Below are 23,660 nucleotides of genomic sequence, written 5' to 3' on the forward strand. Positions count from 1 at the left end.
TTTTCTTAAATTATGGTGTTACTGCATTGTTCCCATCTAATTTTCAAGTTGATATTTATCTCACTTCTTTTAGCAAAATTTTCAAATATAAGTGAACTATCAATTCGATCCAAAAGTATCAATCAATAACAAATCAGACCCAAATTAAAAACTACCTATGGTTGAGAACTTGAGATAAAGATTGGATCAGTTAATAAGAGATTTTTTCCTTGTAAGACTATAAAAAGCTACACAGCCTTAGAGTAATACAATTGAACCACCTATCGGAAATCAAGATCTTTCACTGCCTTGCAATGGAATTCACCTCTTTTTCATGGGAAATCAATTCCATTGAATACCCAACCATACCACAAGAATGCTTTTTCCATGATTTCTTCTCCATCATCTTCAGTTTCACCAAAGAATTGATCCGAATTACCCAGCCCACAAACCAAACCTCTGACTTTGACTTTTCTTCTTCTTCAACTACTACTGTCAATGAAGCGTTCTTGGTTCCCTTCGATGTCCTGTGTAATCGTAACGGTGAAAACACCGCATTTTTACATGAAATCTTCTCTTCGGTGCCTATATCCTCTCAGTTATTGGACCAAATTTTACCTGACATGGGTGAAACCGCAAGAACAATTCTAAGTCGTGAAGGGCGTGAATCCGGCATGCCAGAGATTACTGTGAACCTTTATGTTACGACGCACATTGTTGTGGAAGATTCTGATTTCTACAATGATGATCTCCGTCAAGATGTTCCTGAACTAGCCCGACTCGTGAATCTGTTGGAGAGACCCAAAATTGATAAGCGAGATGATGATGCTGAAGAATGCAGTATTTGCTTGGAAGAGTTTGGACATGGTATTGAAGATTCGAGTGTAGAAGTTGTTCGCACAAGTTGCTCGCATGTTTTTCACGAACGCTGCATGTTCCGTTGGCTCCGACGTTGTGCCGACCATCAATCGCCGTATTCTTGCCCATTGTGCCGCTGCATCATATTTCCAACTTCACAGAGAGATGAATAGGTTCTTTGAAGGAACTCTTCTTTTTTTAGTTTTTAATGTTCTGTTAGGGTTCTTTAATTTGTTTTTCACTAAGATTTATGTTCTGCTTATGTAGCATTATTATTCAGATAGGATAAATCTCCAACCTTAAAGTATAATTTTAAGAGTTGTTTTGTTAAATATTTGAGAATTATTTTAATACAGTGGAAGTTTTATCGGATAAGTCTTCCCACCTTGTACTCCTCGTACACATAACCAGCATCCATTTTGGGAAGCTTAACCACAAAAGTTCACAAATTTATGCAGAAGAATTAGCTTTATATACGTTGAAACATTGCGTGCATCGTTGGCTTTTGAAATCACAATTCAACGAGTCTAAATTGTACTTAAATACTTAATAAGATTTAAACTCGTGTTTTACGAGAAGCTAAAAACTTACAGATGTATGTGAAAGTTAATAGTTAAAAACTGTTAGATAACAACTTAGTTAAATTATATTAAATTATTTAACGATTTTTAATGAGATAACATTTAATTTAATCTCTAAAATTGTATACGAACTTTAATTTAATTTCTAAAGTTTCAATTGTTTTTATTTAGTTCTTAAATTTTGCGAATACGACTCATGTTAATCTTTGAAATAATTTTCAATGTATAAACATTAATAAAATGCTTTTAATCTATTATAGACAGGCGCATGCTATGCTAGACTCTGTAAATGATGTCGTTTTGGTTTTAACACTCAAATAATCCAAAAACAACATCATAAATGGTGTTTATTGAAATTTTACCTAACAAAGCAAGTAATACGACGTCATTTTTAAACTATTTAAATGCCAAAACTAAAACAGCACCATTTTACAGGTTTCAGTGTGACATTTGATTATCCATTTCAATGCTTTATTAATGGTTTTTACTAAAAATCATCTTACGGACTAATGTGAGACACGTTTATAAAATTTAAGGGCTAAATAGAGGTATTTAAAATTTCAGGGATTAAATTGAGACTCGCATGCAAGTTCAGAGACTAAATTGAGTATTAACTCGATTTTTAACTATTAACTTTATATGAAGATAACTGCATGTGAGTCTTCACCTTACGTGAAATTAAAATAAATCAATTTTTATATATAAAAAAATATTTAATAAAAAACTTTAAAAATTAATGTTAAATTTAAATAAATTAAAATTCTAAAGATATTATATATTTTAATATTTAAAAAATTTATTAGCTAATTGTGAGTAAATTGTTTAACAAACTAAAATAAAGAGTTATAGTCATCAACTAAATTTTTTAAATAATTGTAAAAAATATTAGCAAGAAAAGAGGATAAAAAATGAAATGCATAAAATTATGTGAGAAGAGATAAAAAGGATGTCGAAGTGGATATTAATTTATATAGTAGATATGAATATAGGTGAGAATAAAAAGAAGAATAAATTATATTTTATTAACTAATTTATATTTATTAAAAAAATTATTACTATTAAAAATATATTGAGTAACTTACATAGGAATAAAGAGTAAAAAAATTAAAAATAACGCTAAATACTAAAAGTGATATGATAATAAAAAATTATAAAATAATAATTTTATTAAAATATTTATGTAATAATATTAAAAGTTGTCTAAAATATCAAGAGTTTATTGTATTATTATTTGATAATTTTATTAAAATATTTATGTGAGCTGAAGTGCATGTTGTTCTAAATTAACTTTTCTTAGCTTTTATGATGGTTGATATTCTGAATAATTTTAGTTGGAATTCCGCTAGAAAGTTAATGGGATATTTATACAATGTGTACAATGAGCTGTTTATTTGGTTCAATATGAGTTAAAAAAGAAAATCAACCCACTTTTACCCTAATTCTAAAATTGTTGTTCAGTTTTGTGTTAATAGTAACCACATAATCCCTAATTCAAAATTTTTCTAATTCCCTTTTTTGGCACCGACGGCAACCTTGCCCTCCAACCCCTGCACAGTCGCTCCTGACCATTCCACCGCTGGGGCGCCATTTGACCTGGAACTTGCATTAGCGTCGACGAGACCTGCATCGTCCAACCTCGTTCGCGCGCGTCTTTTGTTCGTTGGCAGCAGCTACTTCGGTCGGCCCCTCACCTGCACCGCTCACCATTCTGCGCCGTCGTCCTCCGTCATTGTCTTGTCTCAGCGTGGTTAACCTGCAATTTGTGCGGGCCCTAAGTCTGCCTGTGTCCTGCGACCTTCCTTCTGCGTCGGCCAGTTGAAGCCGTGACCGTTGGAGGGTCCCGGTCTCATTGCTGTTACGACCCTGAAACACGCACCATCGTCGACGATCTACGGTTAGTGGGTTAAGTTCTAATTTTCATGATTATTGTTTCTATTGCTTCTAGTTGTAGATACAGTTTATCTTGCTGAGATGTTTGATTGTTCATAGTGAACAACTCCATTGTTGTAATTTCAGTATATTAGAACATGTAGAATAAGTTGTTGGTGTAGATGGTTGCAATTGATTTAATGTTAGCGCGGAAAGAGTCGCTAAAATTTTGTTTGAATAGAACCCATTAACCCATTAACCCCAGAATCCTCCCATCAGCGGAATTCTCCACCAGTGTTGTTTCATCCAAAGGTTAGTTGATGACTATAGTTTTACTCGTAACTAGATGTTCATACAATAAATTTTGCTGAGTTACATGATTGTTCTGCATATGCACACTATGGTTGGAATTTGAATGTATTAAAACGAATTGTACAAGTTGTTGCTGTTTATGGTTGCATTGGTTTTTATTCTAGCACGCAAAATTTTGCAGAAGTTTGGTTTAATTAGTATTGTATCCAAGACTTCTTGATGCACTAGGTAAGACATTTTTTAAAGAAAATAAAAGGAATACATTACACCATTTAGGAGTATAACTGTGACAAACCTTAAAAGTATTTTTGTGCTTATTATGTTTAATTCTATCTATTTGACATTTGGTTAAATTTGTGCAATGTTACAGTGGTTGAGAATAGAGAAAATTGGAGCGTTGGACAAATGCATTGAGAATAGAAGAATTTTGGTTCTAGATGAAGCAACAACATCCACTGACACTACAACACAATTTAATTCACAAGACTATTAGAAATGAAACTAGTGAATGATTTTGGTTACTCACAAATTAACTATACATTTGTTACTTATTGCAGTGTCTCTTATATTCATGAATGTTCTTAAAATGGAAATGCTCCTGTTGAGAGAAAACATATGCCACAATTATTCTAAGTCTATGAATGAGAAATTTAATGAACATATTAGAAATTGTGGTCAATTCATAATATGCTAGAAGTTCATTTTATTAGATATACGAATGCTTATTTTCATTATTAAGTGGATGTTTAGTTGATTGAATTGAATTTTAAGTAAATACAATTAAAATATTTTAGATGTTTAATTTAGTAGGTATAAAGATGGTTATTTTTTTCTTAAGTGGATGTTTATTTGATTGGATTGGATTTAAGTAAATACAATTAAAATACCCCGGATGTTTAATTCGCTAGGTATACGTATGGTTATTTTTTACGTTAAAGTAGATGTTTTTTTATTAGACGGGATCTAACAAGAGAAGTGATGTTTATTTTAATTATAACATTGGTATTTTGCTTGAGTTGCTAGATTCTGCATCCATTTCTCATATGAAATAATCATCCGCATACATAGTAAAATGAACATCTTAAGAGGATGGAAAATAGGTTTATGAATTGAAGTTAGTATAAAATACTAGGATTATAAGAAAACTTAGAAAAGGAGAGGGAGATTCGGTTGGTGCTACTGTATATTGTAGTACTGAGAAAGTAAGGAAAATAGTAGCATCATGACCAAATAAATAAATAAATTTACAAAAAAAATAGGAGAATAGTAGAACTTCCTCTGATTCACCGATCATTGGCTCTTAGAAATTCTGTATCCTGCAGTACCACCTAATTTTCGGTCCCACCAAGTCTCATTTTTTTGTTTCACTGATTATGCCATAATAATTAGAGTAATTAATTAATTATTGAACTGAATACTATATAATTTGATTATAGGATTACTAAGTACTAACATCAGCTCTTTCACATTGACTCCTACATCTATAACCCGCTTATAATGTACTTTACAAGTTACAACAATGGGGTAGGAAATGGATCATCTCCAGTTTTTTCAACACTTGACAAAATACAGTGCAATCTCTCACCTTTGATTTTAATAGTGAGACCAGAAATAAATAAGAGAGAGAATGTGGTGAATGGTTAGATTAAACACTGCACACCATCCAGTTTTTTATTCACTGGAGAGGATCCACTCCCGTAATATGTCACGTCCCCTCTCACAGTGTACTTCACATGACACTTCAAAATCATGTCACTAATGCATGCACTTAAGATAAAATAATTCACAATAATCTTTCAAAAATTCTGATCATATTTGATGGTAATCAGTGGCTAAGAGAAGAGGGTTGAATCTTAGCTTCCCTTTTCGTAGAGTATTATTTTTACTTTTCCAATGAATTTCTAGAGATATTTTCAATTTTTGACTCATAACAAGTTAAGAGAAATTTTTGTTTTGTCTCGTAACAAGTTGAGAGACATTTTTCATTTTGTCTCCTGCGAACCAGAAACTGAGAAGAAGCAGAGAAGGGAGAATCACACCAAGATGTATCCTGCTTTAGCTGCTAAGTGCAATGCAGCCTACATCCAGTCTCCATCACAACAGTGACGGAATTTCACTATCTTTAATAGATTACAAACACCAATTCTTTCCCTAAGATCTACCCAATCCTATTTGGGACAAATCCAAATTCTAACCCCAATCTGAATTTGACTTGGACTGAAACCAAGCTTTCAACAGCAAAGTGCTAACCCAACTTGCAAGAAAATCTCCACAGGATCATGAAACACAACAGAAAGATGTACAAAGAAACTCTGAGAAATCTCTGGCTTTTTCTCTAATTTGATCACTGTCTTTTTTCTCTCACTGGCATTTTCTTACAAACCTCATCATATTTGCCTTTTTCAACATGAGACTCAAACAGACAAATACTAAGAAAAAGAAAAAAATGAATACCATTGAAGGAGAAGAACCCAGGAAGCTCGAGTAGCTGTGAGAACTCTATGCTTTCACTTTCTCTCCTTGATCTCAACCATTGGCCATTCACCCTTAATATAGAAGGGGAAGCTTTCAAGGTTGAAACCCTAACCCAGCAACTTCTTCTCCTAGCAAAGAGTAGCAGCGGCTTCAAACAGAGAGGGTTGAGAAAACCGAGGCTTCTGCATGCAAGTTTACCTCATCACTCTCACTCTTTTTCTTCAAGCTTCTTCCATCTTGGCCATTGATCTTGACTATGGCCCCAAAAATGGATTCTGAGCATTGATGTAGTTCTGACCCAAGCTGGCTTCAAGCTTTCCATTTTTTCTTCTTCCTCTCTAGAGACTCAGAGGCTATCTTCTTCTTCGTGGAACAAAAACGGAAATAAACTTTTTACTAAGGTAGATTTTCTTCCTACCCGAAGCCGATCTCTTCCTTTCTTGACAAAGAAAATCTTGAAGTCTTTCTACAAATCTTTCCTTCTGTAGCAAATATCTTCCTTAGCCTTTTCTTCTTCATAGGCTTTTTTTTCTGATATCTTCTTCTATCTTCTTCTCTGATGATTGAAGTGACTGAAAGCAAGAGAGAAGAGAGAGAAAACTTTCGAAGGAAGCATTGATTGGAATTAAACTAAATTGAATTTTTATTTCCATTACCCAAGACATAAAGTAACGTGTGAAGCTTTCAAAACACATTAAACTCAATTGAATTTTAACTTTCAGTTACCAAAGCATTAAATCAATTTGAATTAAAACTTGGAAAACGTCTTACTAGCACCAAAGGAGGTAGGTAGCCGAAGCTTGCTTTGTGAACCTTGGTTCCATTCTTTGATCCATCAATTTTGGTTTATGGGCTTGTGATATGGGCTGTTTTCCTTTTCAATATTCAGCCACTCATGTTTAAATTAATTTTGCACAAGACTTAATTAATTCAATTAACAAGTTGGGCTCACATAGCTTTTGGCCCATTAGTTTTCTTTCCTGCACACTAACAAAAATATCAAACAAACTATTGGAAGTAATTTAAACAAATAACTATTTAATAATTTCTTAATTAATATTTTAATAATGTTTGATTATCATCGGAGTTTTTCAAACTCAACAATATTAAAATATAACTTCCATGGTTTATTACAAATTTACTATTATAAACTCATAGAAATAAATTAAATTTTTACACATCAAATTCTATACTAGATGCAAATCTTTCTACTCAATCAAGAACTACTCCTAAAAATTCTTGACATTATCAATCTCAGAACTCCTCGTGCAGCTTTCTAACAAACATATATATGTAATCTTGTAAGCATTTTCAGGCTAGTTGAATGATTTGATACCAAATAATGTTGCTGAGTATTTACAAGGAAGGCACAGAATTCATCTTCCCAAACCTACAACAGTATTTGTTTTGACATTTGATTATGCAGCTGGTCTTGGTACTTTCATGATGAATCCATGCTTCATTTTTTCAACTCTATAAAAAAAATTGTAGTGTAAACAATGATATAAGGAGTCAGGTACTAAGACAATTTGAACAATAAGCAAACAAAACTAAAAACACAAATGCGTTTGAACCTTTAACCTTTTTTCTTTTAGCAGATTCGGGTACACCCCCACCTTTGATCATAGAGACCGTATTCTCCACAGGCTCATTACTGAGATCAACATTGAAATACTCAAAAACACATGTCAAAAACATGTCATAAGGCAGATTGTATTTTTTGTCACTTCGAACACAATCCCACATGTGCCTAATCATGAGATATGCAAAGGATGTAGGAACAGAATTCAGAATTGCATACAGCACAAGAGTATCACAAACTGTCACCCTTTGATAGGAGCCACTTTGTGGCATGATTATGTGGGTGATGATTCGGTGTAACAGAGCCTGAATAGGTCCGAGGGCTTTGTGGGTGAGATTAGTTCCATCCAAAGTAGAGAAATTTTCACAGTCACAAGCCAGGGCTTCTTGATGGGAGATACCAACCTAGTTATCCCATTTTCCAGTCATGAAGGCCCCGACCCCCACATCTTCATAACCTAAGGCAGCACAGATGGTTTCATTGCTCAGAGAAAAATGAGTATTTTTAACATAGGAATGAAGTTCACCCTCATAAAAGATCATGTTTGCATAAAACTCACGTACTAGATTAGGATAATCTAGTTTTCTGATTTTAAAAATGGGGGATCATTTTAAATCATGAAAACAAGATTGAAAATCAATTCCTTTTTCATCAAGTGCTTCAAGATCAACAATAAAGGAATGACACAACTTTCGATTTACCAAAATATGAGAGTGAAACTCATGGGCTACAAAGGATATGAAGCGGAAGGGATCATAGTGAGAGTGATTTTTACCAAATTTGTTTTTGAAATCCAGAGAGTCAAGATTTGGAGGCTCTCGGGTAGGATGAAGAGAAGAGCGCTGATGAGCGGATAATTTATACGCTTTTTGGCATTGTTTTTAGTATGTTTTTAGTAGGATCTAGTCACTTTTAGGGATGTTTTCATTAGTTTTTGTGTTAAATTCACATTTCTGGACTTTACTATGAGTTTGTGTGTTTTTCTGTGATTTCAAGTATTTTCTGGCTGAAATTGAGGGACTTGAGCAGAAATCAGATTCAGAGGTTGAAAAAGGACTGCTGATGCTGTTGGATTCTGACCTCCCTGCACTTAAAGTGGATTTTCTGGAGCTACAGAACTTGAAATGGTACGCTTCCAATTGCGTTGGAAAGTAGACATCCAGGGCTTTCCAGCAATATATAATAGTCCATACTTTGGCCAAGAATTGACGACGTAAACTGGCGTTCAACGCCAGCCTTCTGCCCAAATCTGGCGTCCAGCGCCAGAAAAGGATCCAAAACCAGAGTTGAACGCCCAAACTGGCACAGAAACTGGCGTTCAACTCCACAAATGGCCTCTGCACGTGCAACACTCAGGCTCAACCCAAACATACACCAAGTGGGCCCAGGAAGTGGATTTATGCATCAATTACTTACTCATGTAAACCCTAGTGACTAGTTTATTATAAATAGGACCTCTTACTATTGTATTAGGAATCTTTGGACGTCTGGTTCTTAGATCAGAGGGGCTGGCCATCTCGGCCATGCCTGGACTTTCACTTATGTATTTTCAACGGTAGAGTTTCTACACTCCATAGATTAAGGTGTGGAGCTCTGCTGTTCCTCAAAGATTAATGCAAAGTACTACTGTTTTCTATTCAATTCTTCTTATTTCTCTTCTAAGATATCCATTCGCACCCAAGAACGTGATGAAGGTGATGATTATGTGTGACGCTCATCATCCTTCTCCCTTATGAACGCGTGCCTGACAAACACTTCTGTTCTACATGAATTAAGCTAGAATGAGTATCTCTTAGATCTCCTAACCAGAATCTTCGTGGCGTAAGCTAGAATGATGGCGGCATTCAAGAGAATCCGGAAGGTCTAAACCTTGTCTGTGGTATTCCGAGTAGGATTCAATGATTGAATGACTGTGACGAGCTCCTAACTCACGATTGCAGGGCGTTAGTGACAGACGCAAAAGGATAGTAAATCCTATTCCAGCATGATCGAGAACCGACAGATGGATAGCCGTGCCGTGACAGGGTGCGTGAGCATATTATTCACTGAGAGGATAAGATGAAGCCATTGACAAGGGTGATGCCTCCAGACGATTAGCCGTGCCGTGACAGGGCATTGGATCATTTTTCCGTGAGATGACCGAAAGTAGCCGTTGACAGTGGTGATGTATCACATAAAGCCAGCCATGGAAAGGAGTAAGACTGATTGGATGAAGATAGCAGGAAAGCAGAGGTTCAGAGGGACGAAAAGCATCTCCATTCGCTTATCTGAAATTCCTACCAATGAATTACATAAGTATCTCTATCCCTTTTATTGTTTATTTTAATCTAATAAAATATCATGTTTAAATCCGCCTGACTGAGATTTGCAAGGTGACCATAGCTTGCTTCATACCAACAATCTCCGTGGGATTCGACCCTTACTCACGTAAGGTATTACTTGGACGACCCAGTGCACTTGCTGGTTAGTTGTATCGAAGTTGTGACAATCATGAATTAAGATCAGAGCACCAAGCTTTGGAGCCATTACCAGGATTTGTTCGAGCCTGGAGATCACAATTTCGTGCACTAAGTTTTTGGCGCCGTTGCCGGGGATTGTTTGAGTTTGGACAACTGACGGTTCATCTTGTTGCTCAGATTGGGTAACTTTCTTTTCGTTTTCTTTTCAAAAATCTTTCAAAAATATTTTCAAAAAAAAAAAATTTCTCTTTTGTTTTCGAAAAAAAATAAAAATGTTTTCAAAAATTTATTCAAAATTTTTAAGAATGAACTCTAGTGTTTCATGAAGCATGTGAAGCCTGGCTGGCTGTAAAGCCATGTCTAAATTCATTTGGACTGAGGCTTGCAATTTATTATCAAGAGCAACTTAGTTGTTGCTCATCCACCCGCTGCTGATCCATGATCACCTGCTGAAGCTTGGCTGGCCATTGGCCATGTCTAGTGTTTTGGACTGGAGCTTTCTTTGAAAGCTTGGCTGGCTAGTGAGCCATGTCTAATTCCTAGACTGAAGCTTTAGACTAACATAGCAAGATTCCTGGAATTCATATTAAAAATTTTGGAATCCTTATTTTTCTTTTTCATATTAATTTTCGAAAAAATACAAAAAAAATCAGAAAATCATAAAAATCAAAAATATTTTTCTGTTTCTTGTTTGAGTCTTGAGTCACATTATAAGTTTGGTGTCACCTGCATATGCATCTTGCATTTTTCGAAAATTTCATGCATTCATAGTGTTCTTCATGATCTTCAAGTTGTTCTTGGTAAGTCTTCTTGTTTGATCTTGATGATTTTTTTGTTTTGTGTCTTTTCATGTTTATCATATGCATTCTTGAATTCTTAGTGTCTAAGCATTAAAGAATTCTAAGTTTGGTGTCTTGCATGTTTTCTTTGCATTAAAAATTTTTCAAAATTGTGTCTATGATGTTCATCATGATCTTCATAGTGTTCTTGGTGTTCATCTTGACATTCATAGCATTCTTGCATGCATCACATGTTTTGATCTAAAAATTTCATGCATTGCATTTTTTTTTGTGTTTTTCTCTCTCATCATAAAAATTCAAAAATAAAAAAAAATATCTTTCCCTTTTTCTCTCATCAAATTCGAAAATTTGGATTGACTTTTTCAAAAATTTTTAAAATCAAATTGTTTCTCATGAGTCAAATCAAATTTTCAATTTGAAAATCTTATCTTTTTCAAAATCTTTTTCAAAAATCAAATCTTTTTTCAAAATTCTTAGTTATTTTCGAAAATTCCAAAAATATTTTTCAAAAATCTTTTTCTTATTTTTATACCATATTTTCGAAAATAACAATAACAATTAATGTTTTGATTCAAAAATTTGAAGTTTGTTACTTGCTTGTTAAGAAAGATTCAAACTTTAAGTTCTAGAATCATATCTTGTGATTTCTTATGAATCAAGTCATTAATTGAGATTTTAAAAATTCAAATCTTTTTCAAAAACTAACTTCTATCATATCTTTTCAAAAATATCTTCTTATCTTATCTTTTTCAAAAATATCTTTTCAAAATATCTTTTCTAACTTCCTAACTTCTTATCTTTTCAAAATTTGTTTCAACTAACTAACTAACTCTTTGTTTGTTTCTTAACTTTTTCAAAACTACCTAACTAACTCTCTCTCTCTAATTTTCGAAAATATCTCCCCTCTTTTTCAAAAATTTCTTTTTTATTAACTAACTATTTTTATTTTTTAAAAAAATTTTTTCGAAAATTTCCAACATTTTTCAAAAACCATTTTTCAAAAATCACTAACTCTTTTTCAAAATAATTTTCGAAAATTATCCCTCCCCCATCCTATTCTATTTATTCATTCATATCCTAACATCTCATCTCACATCTCTTCCATCCGTACAGTTGTGTTTCTTCCTTTACATCACATTCTTTGTCTCCCCCTCTTTTCTTCCACTCACAAAGGGATCCCTATACTGTGGTATAAATGATCTCTATTATTATTATTATTTTTCTGTGCCTTCTTCTTTGTCATATGAGCAGGAGCAAGGATAAGAACATTCTTGTGGAAGCAGATCCAGAACCTGAAAGGACTCTGAAGAGAATATTAAGAAAAGCTAAAATACAACAATCCAGAGATAACCTTTCAGAAATTTTCGAACAGGCAGAGGAGATGGCAGCCGAAAATAATAATAATGTAAGGAAGATGCTTGGTGACTTTACTGCACCTAATTCCAATTTACATGGAAGAAGCATCTCCATTCCTGCCATTGGAGCAAACAACTTTGAGCTGAAACCTCAATTAGTTTCTCTGATGCAGCAGAACTGCAAGTTTCATGGACTTCCATCTGAAGATCCTTTTCAGTTCTTAACTGAATTCTTGCAGATATGTGATACTGTAAAGACTAATGGAGTAGATCCTGAAATCTACAGGCTCATGCTTTTCCCTTTTGCTGTAAGAGACAGAGCTAGATTATGGTTGGATTCTCAACCCAAAGACAGCCTGAACTCCTGGGATAAGCTGGTCACGGCTTTCTTAGCCAAGTACTTTCCTCCTCAAAAGCTGAGCAAGCTTAGAGCTGATGTTCAAACCTTCAGACAGAAAGAAGGTGAATCTCTCTATGAAGCTTGGGAAAGATACAAACAGTTGACCAAAAAGTGTCCTTCTGACATGCTTTCAGAATGGACCATCCTGGATATATTCTATGATGGTTTATCTGAGCTATCAAAGATGTCACTGGACACTTCTGCAGGTGGATCCATTCACCTAAAGAAAACGCCTGCAGAAGCTCAAGAACTCATTGACATGGTTGCTAATAACCAGTTCATGTACACTTCTGAAAGGAATCCTGTGAATAATGGGACGCCTATGAAGAAGGGAGTTCTTGAGGTTGATACTCTGAATGCCATATTGGCTCAGAATAAAATATTGACTCAGCAAGTCAATATGATCTCTCAGAGTCTGCATGGAATGCAAGCTGCATCCAACAGTACTCAAGAGGCTTCTCCTGAAGAAGAAGCTTATGATCCTGAGAACCCTGCAATAGCAGAGGTAAATTACTTAGGTGAACCTTATGGAAACACCTATAACTCAACATGGAGAAATCATCCAAATTTCTCATGGAAGGATCAAAAGCCTCAACAAGGCTTTAATAATGGTGGAAGAAACAGGTTTAGCAATAGCAAGCCTTTTCCATCATCAACTCATCAACAGACAGAGAACTCTGAACAAAATGCTTCTAATTTAGCAAATCTAGTCTCTGATCTATCTAAGGCCACTGTAAGTTTCATGAATGAAACAAGGTCTTCCATTAGAAATCTGGAAGCACAAGTGGGCCAGCTGAGTAAAAGGATCACTGAAATCCCTCCTAGTACTCTCCCAAGCAATACAGAAGAGAACCCAAAAGGAGAGTGCAAGGCCATTGACATAAGCGCCATGGCCGAACCTCTGAGGAGAGGAGATGACGTGAATCCCAAGGAGGAGGACCTCCTAGGACGTCCAGTGATCAATAAGGAGCTTCCCTCTGAGGAACCAAAGGACTCTGAGGCTCATCTAGAGACTATAGAGATCCCATTGAACCTCCTTATGCCCTTCATGAGCTCTGATGAGTATTCCTCTTCTGAAGAGAATGAGGATGTTACTGAAGAGCAAACTGCCAAGTTTCTTGGTGCAATCATGAAGCTGAATGCCAAATTGTTTGGCATTGATGCTTGGGAAGTTGAACCTCCCTTGTTCATCAATGAACTAAGTGATCTGGATCAACTGACATTGCCTCAGAAGAGACAGGATCCTGGAAAGTTCATAATACCCTGTACCATAGGCACCATGCTCTTTAAGGCTCTGTGTGACCTTGGTTCAGGAATAAACCTCATGCCCCTCTCTGTAATAGAGAAACTGGGAATCTATGGGGTACAAGCTGCTAAAATCTCACTAGAGATGGCAGACAGCTCAAGAAGACAGGCGTATGGACAAGTAGAAGATGTATTAGTAAAGGTTGAGGGCCTTTACATACCTACTGATTTCATAGTCCTGGATACTGGAAAGGAAGAGGATGAATCCATCATCCTAGGAAGACCTTTCCTGGCCACAGCAAGAGCTGTGATTGATGTTGACAGAGGTGAAATAGTCCTTCAATGGAATGAGAACTTCCTTGTATTCAAAACTCAAGGATCTCCCTCTGCAACCATGGAGAGGAAGCTTGAAAAGCTTCTCTCAAAGCAGAGTCAACCAGAGCCCCCACCGTCAAACTCTAAGTTTGGTGTTGGAGAGTCTCAACAAAGCTCTGCACATCTGTGAGGCTCCATGAGAGCCCACTGTCAAGCTATTGACATTAAAGAAGCGCTTGTTGGGAGGCAACCCAATGTTTATCTAATTCTTATTTTTATTGTTTTTTTTTTCATGTTTTCTTAGGGTCATGATCATGTGGAGTCACAAAATAAAAATAAAAATTGAAAACGGAATCAAAAATAGCAGAAGAAAAATCACACCCTGGAGGAGCATCTGTCTGGCGTTCAGCGCCAGAACAGAGCATGCTTCTGGCGCTGAACGCCCAAAATGGGCAGCTTCTGGGCGCTGAACGCCAGAATAGGCATGGTTCTGGCGTTCAACGCCAGAAATGGCACACAAATGGGCGTTGAACGCCCAAAATGGCCACCAACCTGGCGCTGAACGCCCAGAGTTGGATACAAAGGCATTTTTATATGCCTAATGGGTGCAGGGATGTAAATCCTTGAACACCTCAGGATCTGTGGACCCCACAGGATCCACTCAGGATCTGTGGACCCCACAGGATCCACTCAGGATCTGTGGACCCCACAGGATCCACTCAGGATCTGTGGACCCCACAGGATCCCCACCTACCTCCACTCACTTCTTCTCACCACTCTCTTTCACACAACCCCATAAACACTCTTCCCTAAAAACCCCTCACCAATCACCTCAATCTCTCTTCCCCACTAAACCTTCACCACTCACATCCACCCACTCTTCCCAATAAACCTACCTCATAAACTCCATCTACCTTCAAAATTCAAAACCAATTTCCCACCCAAACCCACCCATATGGCCGAAACCTTTCCCCCCTTCCCTTCCCTATATAAAGCCCTCCATTCTTCATCAAATTCACACAACACACCCCTCTACACTCTCCTTGGCCGAAACCACATCTCCCTCTCCCTCTCCATTTCTTCTTCTTCTTCATCTATTCTTTTGTTTATTGCTCGAGGGCGAGCAATATTCTAAGTTTGGTGTGGTAAAAGCATAGCTTTTTTGTTTTTCCATTACCATTGATGGCACCCAAGACCGGAGAATCCTCTAGAAGAGGGAAAGGGAAGACAAAAGCTTCCACATCCGAGTCATGGGAGATGGAAAGATTCATCTCTAAAGCCCATCAAAACCACTTCTATGATGTTGTGGCCAAGAAGAAGGTGATCCCTGAGGTCCCTTTTAAACTCAAAAGAAATGAGTATCCGGAGATCCGACATGAAATTCAAAGAAGAGGTTGGGAAGTTCTAACAAATCCCATCCAACAAGTCGGCATCCTAATGGTTCAAGAGTTCTATGCCAAAGCATGGATCACCAAGAACCATGATCAAAGTAAGAACCCGGATCCAAAGAACTATGTTACAATGGTTCGGGGGAAATACTTAGATTTTAGTCCGGAGAATGTGAGGTTGGCGTTCAACTTGCCATACATGGAAGAAAACGCACGCCCCTACACAAGGAGAGTCAACTTTGATAAAAGGTTGGACCAAGTCCTTATGGACATATGTGTAGAAGGAGCTCAATGGAAGATTGACTCCAAAGGCAAGCCGGTTCAACTAAGAAGATTGGACCTCAAGCCTATAGCTAGAGGATGGTTGGAGTTTATTCAATGCTCAATCATTCCCACTAGCAACCGGTCTGAAGTCACTATAGACCGGGCCATCATGATCCATAGCATCATGATTGGAGAAGAGGTGGAAGTTCATGAGATTATACCTCAAGAACTCTACAAGGTGGCTGACAAGTCCTCCACCATGGCAAGGATAGCCTTTCCTCACCTCATTTGCCACCTATGCAATTCAGCTGGAATTGACATAGAGGGAGATATCCTCATTAAAGAGGACAAGCCCATCACTAAGAAAAAGATGGAGCAAGCAAGAGAGCCCAATCATGGAGCTCAAGAGGCGCAAGAAGCTCATTTCCATGAGATCCCGGAGATGCCTCAAATGCACTTTCCTCCACAAAATTATTGGGAGCAAATCAACACCTCCCTAGGAGAATTGAGTTCCAATATGGAACAACTAAGGGTGGAACATCAAGAGCACTCCATCATGCTTCATGAAATAAGAGAAGATCAAAAAGCAATGAGGGAGGAGCAACAAAGACAAGGAAGAGACATAGAAGAGCTCAAGGACATCATTGGTTCCTCAAGAAGGAAACGCCACCATCACTAAGGTGGATTCATTCCTTGTTCTTGCTTTCTCTGTTTTTCGTTTTCTGTATTATGTGCTTATCTATGTTTGTGCCTTCATTACATGATCATTAGTAGTTAGTAACTTTGTCTTAAAGATATGAATGTCCTATGAATCCATCACCTCTCTTAAATGAAAAATGTTTTAATTCAAAAGAACAAGAAGTACATGAGTTTCGAATTTATCCTTGAACTTAGTTTAATTATATTGATGTGGTGACAATGCTTCTTGTTTTCTGAATGTATGCTTGAACAGTGCATATGTCTTTTGAAGTTGTTGTTTAAGAATGTTAAATATGTTGGCTCTTGAAAGAATGATGACTAGGAGACATGTTATTTGATAATCTGAAAAATCATAAAAATGATTCTTGAAGCAAGAAAAAGCAGCAAAAAACAAAAAAAAACAAAGCTTGCAGAAAAAAAAAAGAGAAAAAAATAGGCGAAAAAAAAATATAGAAAGAAAAAGAAAAAGCAAGCAGAAAAAGCCAATAACCCTTAAAACCAAAAGGCAAGGGCAAATAAAAAGGATCCCAAGGCTTTGAGCATCAGTGGATAGGAGGGCCTAAAGGAATAAAATCCTGGTCTAAGCGGCTAAACCAAGCTGTCCCTAACCATGTGCTTGTGGCGTGTAGGTGTCAAGTGAAAACTTGAGACTGAGCGGTTAAAGTCAAGGTCCAAAGCAAAAAAAGAGTGTGCTTAAGAACCCTGGACACCTCTAATTGGGGACTTTAGCAAAGCTGAGTCACAATCTGAAAAGGTTCACCCAGTTATGTGTCTGTGGCATTTATGTATCCGGTGGTAACACTGGAAAACAAAGTGCTTAGGGCCACGGCCAAGACTCATAAGGAAGCTGTGTTCAAGAATCATCATACTGAACTAGGAGAATCAATAACACTATCTGAACTCTGAGTTCCTATAGATGCCAATCATTCTGAACCTCAATGGATAAAGTGAGATGCCAAAACTATTTAAGAGGCAAAAAGCTATAAGTCCCGCTCATATGATTGGAGCTATGTTTCATTGATAGTTTGGAATTTATAGTATATTCTCTTCTTTTTATCCTATTTGATTTTCAGTTGCTTGGAGACAAGCAACAATTTAAGTTTGGTGTTGTGATGAGCGGATAATTTATACGCTTTTTGGCATTGTTTTTAGTATGTTTTTAGTAGGATCTAGTCACTTTTAGGGATGTTTTCATTAGTTTTTGTGTTAAATTCACATTTCTGGACTTTACTATGAGTTTGTGTGTTTTTCTATGATTTCAGGTATTTTCTGGCTGAAATTGAGGGACTTGAGCAGAAATCAGATTCAGAGGTTGAAAAAGGACTGCTGATGCTGTTGGATTCTGACCTCCCTGCACTTAAAGTGGATTTTCTGGAGCTACAGAACTCGAAATGGCGCGCTTCTAATTGCGTTGGAAAGTAGACATCCAGGGCTTTCCAGCAATATATAATAGTCCATACTTTGGCCAAGAATTGACGACGTAAACTGGCGTTCAACGCCAGCCTTCTGCCCAAATCTGGCGTCCAGCGCCAGAAAAGGATCCAAAACCAGAGTTGAACGCCCAAACTGGCACAGAAACTGGCGTTCAACTCCACAAATGGCCTCTGCACATGCAACACTCAGGCTCAGCCCAAACATACACCAAGTGGGCCCAGGAAGTGGATTTATGCATCAATTACTTACTCATGTAAACCCTAGTGACTAGTTTATTATAAATAGGACCTCTTACTATTGTATTAGGAATCTTTGGACGTCTGGTTCTTAGATCAGAGGGGCTGGCCATCTCGGCCATGCCTGGACTTTCACTTATGTATTTTCAACGGTAGAGTTTCTACACTCCATAGATTAAGGTGTGGAGCTCTGCTGTTCCTCAAAGATTAATGCAAAGTACTACTGTTTTCTATTCAATTCTTCTTATTTCTCTTCTAAGATATCCATTCGCACCCAAGAACGTGATGAAGGTGATGATTATGTGTGACACTCATCATCCTTCTCCCTTATGAACGCGTGCCTAACAAACACTTCTGTTCTACATGAATTAAGCTAGAATGAGTATCTCTTAGATCTCCTAACCAAAATCTTCGTGGCGTAAGCTAGAATGATGGCGGCATTCAAGAGAATCCGGAAGGTCTAAACCTTGTCTGTGGTATTCCGAGTAGGATTCAATGATTGAATGACTGTGACGAGCTCCTAACTCACGATTGCAGGGCGTTAGTGACAGACGCAAAAGGATAGTAAATCCTATTCCAGCATGATCGAGAACCGACAGATGGATAGCCGTGCCGTGACAGGGTGCGTGAGCATATTATTCACTGAGAGGATAAGATGAAGCCATTGACAAGGGTGATGCCTCCAGACGATTAGCCGTGCCGTGACAGGGCATTGGATCATTTTCCCGTGAGATGACCGAAAGTAGCCGTTGACAGTGGTGATGTATCACATAAAGCCAGCCATGGAAAGGAGTAAGACTGATTGGATGAAGATAGCAGGAAAGCAGAGGTTCAGAGGGACGAAAAGCATCTCCATTCGCTTATCTGAAATTCCTACCAATGAATTACATAAGTATCTCTATCCCTTTTATTGTTTATTTTAATCTAATAAAATATCATGTTTAAATCCGCCTGACTGAGATTTGCAAGGTGACCATAGCTTGCTTCATACCAACAATCTCCGTGGGATTCGACCCTTACTCACGTAAGGTATTACTTGGACGACCCAGTGCACTTGCTGGTTAGTTGTATCGAAGTTGTGACAATCATGAATTAAGATCAGAGCACCAAGCTTTGGAGCCATTACCAGGATTTGTTCGAGCCTGGAGATCACAATTTCGTGCACCAAGCACCTAGCACGTTGAGAGGGGGCAGAGTGTCCCGAGGGATGTGGAGTGGAGCGCCGTGGAGGTGGATAATGGCGAGAAGGTGGAGATGGAAAGTCATCTTCTTCATTCATGGGCTCCTTACCCTTTGATCATTTCCTTTGAGATGATGCCCCTTCCTTTAGGATGAATCACCTTACGTGCCATGGACTCAAAGAACTATGATGTGGGTGAAGAGGAGGAGTGTGAGTGTATGTGAATGTGAGTATGAGTTTGAGTTTGTTTGGAGGAAGGAGGATTTTTGGGAGGGATTGGTGTTCAGTTACTCTTTCTTGTGGGAAGTTTCTTTCTCATCTTGAAAGAAAAGAAATAGAAACAGAGAGGATGAAGGGAATGGCGAAGAGTAAGAAAAGTGGTGAGAGAGGTTATGAGTAAATGACCACCATTAATGCATAGTGAAAACTTCTTCTTTTAAAAACAAATGCCTTTAATGAAAACGGTTTTCAAAAATTAATTTAAAATTAGAAGCATGACAACCGAAAAGACTTTTTTATGAAAAGAGGGAAGAAGTTGATTTTGACAAGACTTTTAAAAGATATCATTTGAGAGCTTTCTTTTAAAATTAAAAAATAAAGATATTTGAAACCAAAATTAATGAGCCCGTATCATAGAATAGGCCAAGGGGTGGTTGAACTGGCTTAGGTCCAAAGTGTAGAACCTATGCACAATTACTCAAGAGGGGGGGTGAATTGAGTATTGCAACAACAATGAATCTTTTTGTGAAAGTTAAAGACAATATACAAAAGTGTTATTGTACTAGTATTTTTCCAAGAGCTTAACTCAATTGCTAAGCATTTATAAGGAGCTTTTACTTTCCAATAGACACCAACTCAAATAAATTGATCAAGCTTTTCACCAATCGGACTTAAGCTATTCCTTAAGTACTTACGAAGCTACTTTTCGATCACAATTTATTTGCTCAAAGGTTGAAGAGATGAGTTTGGAGAGATGCAAACGCTATTTAGAGTGGTTCGGCACAATCCTTGTCCTACGTCCACTTTCTTTCTCAATCGCTATTGAGAAGTTCCACTATTGCCAAGCTTCAAGGTGCTCGCGCAAAACCTTTTACAATCCGAGTCCTTAGTTTCTAACACCTCACGGTATATGATCACCACTCGTATACTAACCTACTCCACTTAGAGATACCTTCTCTAAGATTTGCCTTGAGTACTTAGTATACTTCTTTGGTATCCTCACCGACTATAGTGTTTATAACTCTTGACTCAACCTTGGAGATCACACTCCAATTTACAAAGTGTACAAGAAAACAATTCTCAAAGAATTGTTGAGATGAAATGAGTACTCTCTAGAAGAGTGTATGATTACAAGTTTAGCACTATTGAACCAATTGATATTGCTCTCTCAAATTGTGTATTATAACACCTTAAAAATGTGTAGAATGAAAGAATATGAACAAGATAGTTTGCAAATACTCACATGTTTGAAATAAGGCTTCAATCCATCAATTTATAGACTTCCCAAACCTTAGAAACGTTGGGGAGTTAATGGGATGGAGCCGTTTTGTTAAAACTAGCCGTTTTTTATGTTTTTGAATCATTTGCATCGATGCATAACACTTTGCATCGATGCAAATGTGTCTTTGAAGCTGAAATTTGAATTTTCAGCTAGGTTGCATCGATGCAAACATCTTTGCATCGATGCAACAAGTCGTTGCATGTTTTGCATCGATGCAAGATGAGTGTGCATCGATGCAAACCTTAAAGAATGGCTTAAAATCACTTCAAAATGCTTAGGATTGGTCTCAAACTTGTTGGAGTCAATTCCTATGCTTTTGTACCTTTGAAAACAAGTTTTTAAACCATTTGGCTAGCATCGAATTGCAAGATGTGCATCAAAACATTTTGTGAGTGTGTGTTGAGAGATTTAGCAATTGGTTCTTAACAAGAAGTTACCTAAGTCCTAAGACACTATACTTGTCTTCAAATATTGTGGACTTGAGTTTCTTGTTGTTGTTGTGTTGCTTTCAACTCTTCATTCCTCAACGTTGAATGTTGGTTGATCTTTCAACATGCTTGTTCATTCAAGTTGTTTGTTGGTTTGTCTTTCATGTCGTTTGTTGGTTTGTCATTCATCAAAACCTACGAATACAAACTTCGCATACAAGCAACATGATTTACAATTTCCCCCTTTTTGATAATGACAAACCAATTTTGAGGATATGCATTTATAAATGATTTTGAAAGCAACAATAATGCACTTTGTTTTATAGAAAACTTTGGAGAAGACTTCTTTCAAAAATTTTTCAAGAGTTCCCCCTAAATATGTGCATTTGTTCCCTTAAAGGGCGTTTTTCAAAGAAAACGATTTAGATATCAAAAGTTTTTTTGCTTAGCGGAAGTCTTTTTGAAATCATTGTTTCGCAAACTTATTTTTTTCAAATCCTCAAACTTCTTCTTTTTCAAAAGTTCAAAACTTCAAATATCCTCAAACTTTTCTTCCCCCTTTTGACATTATCAAAAAGAAAGGAGTTTGAAATGTGTCATAGAAGCATACATAAAACAATGAATTTTTTTAAGTTCAATTTCTCTATTAATTTCAAGGATGAGATATTCCCCCTTTCAAAAAGAATTTGATTTCCTCTTTTTATATATATAAAAAACATGCATAATTCCCCCTAAATAAGTGAAATATATTAAAGCATGCACATTAACTTAAAATAGGGGTACCAATCCTATTTTGAGTTATTCACCAAATAAGCATACAAGCATTAATCATTAAACAAATTTATGAAGGAAATATCAAAGTATTTAAACCATAATAGAAATCCTTAGCTTACTAGGAGTTAGTTTAACAATTCATATAATCAAATAAACATAAAGCAATAAAAAGTGACTTGATGAAGAGGAGACAATCAATCTTGGTCTTCATCATTATCAGTGTCCTCTTCATATGGTAGGTGGATCCCGAAATGCTCATATAAGTCATCAATACGACGATCCAAGCGACCCGTGCGATGATCTCGGAGGAATTTCCTTTCTTCCGGCGAGCCTTGCCTCATAGAATTGAAGATCTTCATTAGAAGCAAAGTACCTTGCCAAAGGATGATTATTTGGAGGTGGAACCACACTTGAAGAGCCTTTTGACTTCTTGACGGTTCTCTTGATTCTAGGCATTGTGGATGATTTTGTTTTATGGGTTTTGTAGAGGAGAATGTGGGGACTTCAAATATGTAATTTGTTTGTAGTGGGTATCTAAGTTTTGTGAGTTGTATGAAGCTATATGTGAGCTTGTTTTGGAGGTTATGGAGGTTATGGAGGTTTGAAGGTGGGGATATGAGTTGTGAGGTTGAAGATGATGAAAAAGTGGGGTTTTGTTGCTCAAAAATGCCAAATTCACGTGTTTTTGTGCAATTTGGTCGTGTTTGCATCGATGCAATAGGCTTTGCATCGATGCAACATGCATCATTTTGCCCAAAATCACCAAATTTTCATCCTTTGGTGGTTCTTTCTTCAATCCTTTGAGTTCCATCATGTATATACTCATTTAAACCATTATAAACTTCAATTTGTTGATCCTCCATTGTTTATAATCTTCAAATTCTTCAATCTACCTCAAGATTAATCACTCATTCATCAACTCATAAACCTACAAAACAATGGCTAATTGGATATCTCCAATGCTTAAGTTAGTAAGAGATACAAAAATAGCAATATAAATACAATGAATTCAAACAAATCATATTAGATTAGAATCCAAGATACCAAGTTTCATCATTTTTACTAACAAGGCATTTCACATCATTTGAGGAAACTTCATCTAGATTAATCATGTATACATTGTCAACACGGTGCCCAATTAGCACAATTTCATTAGTGTCTTGCCTTTTTATCAAACAACATTTTGAATCAAAGGTGACTAAGTTTTCTTTGTCACAAAGTTGACTAACACTAATGAGATTATGTTTGAGACCTTTGACAAGTACAACATTATCTATGGAGGTAGAAGAATTTTTACCAACTTTTCCAACGCCGATTACTTTGCCGGTGTTGTTGTCTCCATAGATCACGTTTCCTCCGTTTGTAGGCTCTATTGCGGTGAACTTTGATTCATCGCCGGTCATGTGTTTGGAGCATCCACTATCAACATACCAATTTGTATCCTTAGCTCCAACACGTACCTACAAAACAATTAAAATTGGGATTTAGGTACCCAAGTGAATTTGGGTCCTTGATGGTTAGTATGA

At 36.7% G+C, this 23,660-nt stretch overlaps 1 protein-coding gene and 1 non-coding gene across 2 annotated transcripts; one reads left to right on the top strand and one right to left on the bottom strand.

Moving 5' to 3' along the window:
* The first annotated feature begins 293 nt into the window (after positions 1 to 293).
* LOC107615004 (uncharacterized) lies at positions 294 to 1,010 on the top strand. The gene has a single exon (XM_016317126.1). The coding sequence runs from the start codon at positions 294 to 296 to the stop codon at positions 1,008 to 1,010; it is 717 nt and encodes a 238-aa protein (XP_016172612.1).
* Positions 1,011 to 12,692: 11,682 nt separating this feature from the next.
* Positions 12,693 to 12,800, bottom strand: LOC148543752 (small nucleolar RNA R71). Its single transcript, XR_015901590.1, has one exon. It is a non-coding gene; the product is annotated as a small nucleolar RNA R71 (small nucleolar RNA).
* Between the last annotated feature and the right edge of the window lie 10,860 nt (positions 12,801 to 23,660).

Source organism: Arachis ipaensis, chromosome B9, assembly GCF_059453495.1.
Source record: "Arachis ipaensis isolate K30076 ecotype BB chromosome B9, ASM5945349v1, whole genome shotgun sequence".
Taxonomy (NCBI): domain Eukaryota; kingdom Viridiplantae; phylum Streptophyta; class Magnoliopsida; order Fabales; family Fabaceae; genus Arachis; species Arachis ipaensis.